General features: G+C 45.8%; 1 protein-coding gene across 1 annotated transcript in view; it reads right to left on the reverse strand.

Moving 5' to 3' along the window:
• The window catches only part of LOC111956947 (epidermal growth factor receptor-like), a 117,848-nt gene that overhangs the window by 12,215 nt on the left and 99,633 nt on the right, over positions 1-6,000 (reverse strand). The window contains exons 14-15 of the mRNA XM_023977659.2: positions 3,135-3,225; positions 1,233-1,390 (exon numbers count right to left, since the gene is read on the reverse strand). Coding sequence (XP_023833427.1) covers positions 1,233-1,390; positions 3,135-3,225 — 249 coding nt within the window. The remainder of the gene's footprint in view (positions 1-1,232; positions 1,391-3,134; positions 3,226-6,000) is intronic.

Genomic DNA, 6,000 nt, shown 5'->3' on the forward strand with positions numbered 1-6,000 from the left:
TGATAAAGCCAARGACTGATGTGGTGTTCTCCTCAATGCCATCGGAGGAATCCCGGAACATATTCTAGTCTGTGCTAGTAAAACAGTCCTGTAGCTTAGCATCTYCTTCATCTGACCACTTTTTTATTGATTAGTCACTGGTGCTTCCTGCTTTAATTTGAGCTTTTAAGCAGGAATCAGGAGGATAGAATTATGATCAGATTTGCCAAATTGAGGGCAGGCGGGGGCTTTTTATGCGTCTCTGTGTGTGGAGTAAAGGTGGTCCAGGGTTTTTTCCCCCTCTGGTTGCACATTTAACATGCTGATAGAAATTTGGTGAAAAGTAATTGTTTCCCTGCATTAAAGTCCCCTGCTACTAGGAGTGCCTAAACTCTCTGGGTGAGAGTTTTCATATTTGCTTATGGCGGAATACAGCTCATTCAATTCTGTCTTAGTGCCAGCCTCAGTCTGTGGTGGTATGTAAACAGCTACGAAGAATACAGATAAACTCTCTCAGTAGGTAGTGTGGTCTACAGCTTGTCATGAGATACTCTACCTAAGGCGAGCAATAGCTCGAGACTTCCTTAGATATCGTGCACCAGCTGTTATTTACAAAAATACATAGTCCGCCACCCCTTGTCTTACCAGACGCTGCTGTTCTATCCTGCCAGTACAGCGTATAACCAGCCAGCTGAATGTCGTTATTGTCGCCGTTCAGCCACGACTCCGTGAAGCATTAGATGTTACAGTAGCTTGATGTTACAGTAGTTTAATCTTCTGCGTATCTCGTCGATTTTATTCTCCAAGGATTGCACGTTTGCTAGCAGAATGGAGGGAAGTGGGGGTTTATTCGATCGCCTACGAATTCTCAAGGCAGCCCGCCCTTCGGCCCGGCCCCTCTTTCTCTGCCTCCTCCTCACGCAGATCAAGGCGATCGGGGCCTTTTCCCGAGGAAGCAGTATATCCTTCGTGTCGGGCTCGTCAGAGTATTGAAAGGAAAAAAAGGATTCTGCTAGTTCGTGGTGAGTAATCGCAGTCCTGATGTCTAGAAGTTATTTTTGGTCATAAGAGACGGTAGCGGCAACATTATGTACAAAATAAGTTAAAAAATAAGTTACAAACAACGCAAATAAACAAACAAAAAAAACAATCGGCTGGGGTCACGTAAAACGTCRGCCTTCTTCTCCGGCGCCATTTGTGTATTTGTGAATTATTCATGTATTTATGTGGTTGTGACAGATGCCCTTACTTACCCCTCGGTACAGTTCTGGTGGCACAGCTGGCACACCTTCATCTTATCTGCGTATTTCCAGATGAAGGTGTTCTTGCCCCCAGCCACCCCTCTAGGGCACCAKGGGACACAGTTGTCTCCATCTTTGAAGTTGGCACACCGGGTACACTGCTCATGACCCTGAAAGAGAGGAGGATAGCAAGACAATGTATTACATACACATCTAAAGAAACATTGTAAGGAAACAGCCCTACTGTGCTGAGACGTAGAATAATTAACAGACACAAGCAGTGTACCCAGTGTGCCAACTTCAAAGATGGCGACAACTGTGTCCCGGGGTGCTCACAAGCTAATATGTTTACAGATGTACTGATCCTGGTCTGAAAGGCTGTCAATCTAAAGGSTAAGCAAATGACTCTGCAATAGAATGCCAGAGAAATACATTGTGCCTATTGTTCTGGGACATAGCATGGAGAGAGACACATACTGCTACATATTATATTATAGGGRGAGAGACCTCCCACTGGGCAGAAACTGGTTGAATCAACATTGTTTCCACCTCATTTCAACAACAAAATTCTGTGTGATGATGTTGACGAAAAGTCATCAACGTAAGGGAATAAAAAAAAACTAAATCCAATGACATGTTGACATTTTTTGTTCATGTTGATTTCCTGTTAACAACTCAACCAAATGTAAATCAAAACTAGACGTTGAAAAGACATCTGTGCCCAGTGGGACACTACTTCATAGTATATTATAGTGACACATACTACTACATAGTATATTATAGTGACACATACTGCTACATAGTATATTATAGTGACACATACTGCTACATAGTATATTATAGTGACACATACTACTACATAGTACACTACAGTTCAGAAGTTTGGGCTCACTTAGAAACGGCCTCAAGTCCTCAACTCGCAGCTTCATTAAATAGTACCCACAAAACACCCGTCTCAACGTCAACAGTGAAGAGGTGACTCTGGGATGCTGGCCTTCTAGGCAGAGTTCCTCTGTCCAGTGTGTGTTCTTTTGCCCATCTTAATATTTTATTTTTATTGGCCAGTCTGAGATATGGCTTTTTCTTTGCAACTCTGCCTAGAAGTCGCCTAGAAGTCTCCCGGAGTCGCCTCTTCCCAGTTGACGTTGAGACTGGTGTTTTGCGGGTACTATTTAATGAAGCTGCCAGTTAAGGACTTGTGAGGCATCTGTTTCTCAAACTAGACACTAATGTACTTGTCCTCTTGCTCAGTTGTGSACCGGGGCCTCCCACTCCWCTTTCTATTCTGGTTAGAGCCAGTTTGCGTTGTTCTGCGAAGGGAGTAGTACACAGCGTTGTACGAGATCTTCAGTTTCTTGGCAATTTCTCGCATGGAATAGCCTTAATTTCTCAGAACGAGAATAGACTGATGAGTTTCAGACGAAAGTACTTTGTTTCTGGCCATTTTGAGCCTGTAATCGAACCCACAAATGCTGATGCTCCAGTATTCAACTAGTCTAAAAAAGGCCAGTTTTTATTGCTTCTTTAATCAGCACAACCGTTTTCAGCTGTGCTAACAATTGCAAAAGGGTTTTCGAATGATCAATTAGCCTTTTAAAATGATAAACTTGGATTAGCTATCACAACGTGCCATTGGAACACAGGAGTGATGGTTGCTGATAATGGGCCTCTGTACGCCTATGTAGATATTCCATAAAAAATCTGCCGTTTCCAGCTACAATAGTCATTTACAACATTAACAATGTCTACACTGTATTTCTGATCAATTCGATGTTATTTTAATGGACAAAAAAATGTGCTTTTCTTTCAAAAACAAGGACATTTCTTTGTGACCCCCAAACTTTTGAACGGTAGTGTATATTATAGAGACACATACTGTACTTAGGACATAGCATATATAAGAGACACACATACTGGTCCAGAGCAGGTCTGGGTSCCGTTGAGGAGCTGACACTCAAGGTGACARTCCACACACGTCTTATTCACTTCAGTCTCACGTGGCTCCCTGCAACAATTAGGACACATGTTAGCATGAAGCTTATTTCCACTAGTCTGGTCCCATATCTGTTTGTGCCATCTTGCCAACTCCTCTAGTCATTGTCCCATAGGAGTTGGTAAGATAGGGACCAGGCTAAATTTCTATTGCTTGAACATTTAATTTCAGATGGTTGCATTTGCAGTGAAATACTTGATCCCGTTCCTCATAGCAGTAGTTATATTGTAAGCAAGGTTGATGCTCAATGTTTGACAGAGGAGGACTCCCAAAGTTAAACAGCTATGAGTTAAGTGATTCCATTCCAGCTGAGAGAACTTTCTTCTCATGAATTGAGTTCATTACCAAAAGTGAACAATTCTACTGTACTGTATAGTACTGTCTTACTACCTTCCTTAGATATACTCCATCTGTTTTTACTGTTCAATTCCATGCAACATCGTTTCTTGCAAAATATACGTTTTTTTGCCAAGTGTACAAGTTACTTTCACTCTTCTTCCCTGCTTCAGCTACAGAATCAGGTTACAATGGCTCCTCTCTCACCCCCCCAGTAGGTTACAATGGCTCCTCTCTCACCCCTTCAGTAGGTTACAATGGCTCCTCTCTCACCCCTCCAGTAGGTTACAATGGCTCCTCTCTCACCCCTCCAGTAGGTTACAATGGCTCCTCTCTCACCACTCCTCCAGTAAGGTTTACAATGCTCCTCTCTACCCTCCAGTAGGTTACAATGGCTCCTCTCTCACCCCTCAGTAGGTTACAATGGCTCCTCTCTCACCTCCAGTAGGTTACAATGGCTCCTCTCTCACCCCTCCAGTAGGTTACAATGGCTCCTTCTCTCACCCCTCCAGTAGGTTACAATGGCTCCTCTCTCACCCCTCCAGTAGGTTACAATGGCTCTTCTCACCCCTAGTAGGTTACAGTGGCTCCTCTCTCACCCCTCCAGTAGGTTACAATGGCTCCTTTCTCACCCCTCCAGTAGGTTACAATGGCTTCTCTCACCCTCCAGTAGGTTACAATGGCTCCTCTCTCACCCCTCAGTAGGTTACATGGCTCCTCTTCACCCCTCCAGTAGGTTACAATGGCTCCTCTCTCACCCCTCCAGTAGGTTACAGTGGCTCCTCTCTCACCCTCCAGTAGGTTACAATGGCTCCTCTCTCACCCCTCCAGTAGTTACAATGGCTCTCTCTCACCTCCAGTAGGTTACATGGCTCCTCTCTCACCCTCCAGTAGGTTACAATGGCTCCTCTCTCACCCCTCCAGTAGGTTACAATGGCTCCTCTCTCACCCCGTAGGTTACAATGGTCCTCTCTCACCTCCAGTAGGTTACAATGGCTCCTCTCATCACCTCCAGTAGGTTCGTGGCTCTCTCTCACCTCTCAGTAGTTTACAAGGCTCCTTATCTCACCCCTCCAGTAGGTTACAATGGCTCCTCTCACCCCTCCAGTAGGTTACATGGCTCCTCTCTCCCCCCAGTAGGTTACAATGGCCTTATCTCACCCTCCAGTGGTTACAATGGCTCTCTCTCACCCCTCCAGTAGGTTACAATGGCTCTTCTCTCACCCCTCCAGTAGGTTACATGGCTCCTCTCTCACCCCTCCAGTAGGTTACATGGCTCCTTATCTCACCCTCCTAGTAGGTTACAGTGGCTCCTCTCTCACCCCCTCCAGTAGGTTACAATGGCTCCTCTCTCACCCTCCAGTAGGTTACAATGGCTCTTATCTCACCCTCCGATAGGTTACAGTGGCTCTTATCTCACCCCTCAGTAGGTTACAATGGCTCTCTCTCACCCCTCCAGTAGGTTACAATGTCCTCTCTCACCCCTCCAGTAGGTTACAATGGCTCTCTTCACCCCTCCAGTAGGTTACAATGGCTCTTCATCTCACCCTCCAGTAGGTTACATGTGGCTCCTTATCTCACCCCTCCAGTAGGTTACAATGGCTCTTATCTCACCCCTCCAGTAGGTTACAATGGCTCCTTATCTCACCCTCCAGTAGGTTACAATGGCTCTTATCTTCACCCCTCCAGTAGGTTACATGGCTCCTCTCTCACCCCTCAGTAGGTTACAATGGCTCTTATCTCACCCCTCCAGTAGTTTTACAGTGGCTCCTTATCTCACCCTCCAGTAGTCATGGTCTTACTCCCTCCAGTAGGTTACAATGGCTCCTTCTCACCCCTCCAGTAGGTTACAATGGCTCTTATCCTCCCCCCAGTAGGTTACAATGGCTCTTATCTCACCCTCCAGTAGGTTACAATGGCTCCTTATCTACCCTCCAGAGGTTACATGGCTCTTATCTCACCCCTCCAGTAGGTTACAATGGCTCTTTACTCACCCCTCCAGTAGGTTACAATGGCTCTCTCTCACCCTCCAGTAGTTACAATGGCTCCTTATCTCACCCCTCCAGTAGGTTACAATGGCTCCTCTCTCACCCTCCAGTAGTTACAATGGCTCCTTATCTCACCCTCCAGTAGTTACAAGGGCTCTTATCTCACCCCTCCAGTAGGTTACAATTGGCTCTTTCTCACCCTCCTCCAGTAGGTTACAATGGCTCCTTATCTCCCCCTCCAGTAGGTTACAATGGCTCTTATCTCACCCCTCCAGTAGGTTTCAAACAATGGGCTCTCTATCTCACCCCCAGTAGGTTACAATGGCTCCTCTCTCCACCCCTCCGTAGCTTACAATGGCTCCTTATCTCACCCCTCCAGTAGGTTCAATGGCTCCTCTCTCACCCTCCAGTGCTTACAATGCTTCTACTCTACCTCCCAGTCCGGTTACAGTGGCTCTCTCTC

The sequence above is a fragment of the Salvelinus sp. IW2-2015 genome, linkage group LG32, assembly GCF_002910315.2.
Source record: "Salvelinus sp. IW2-2015 linkage group LG32, ASM291031v2, whole genome shotgun sequence".
Lineage (NCBI taxonomy): Eukaryota > Metazoa > Chordata > Actinopteri > Salmoniformes > Salmonidae > Salvelinus > Salvelinus sp. IW2-2015.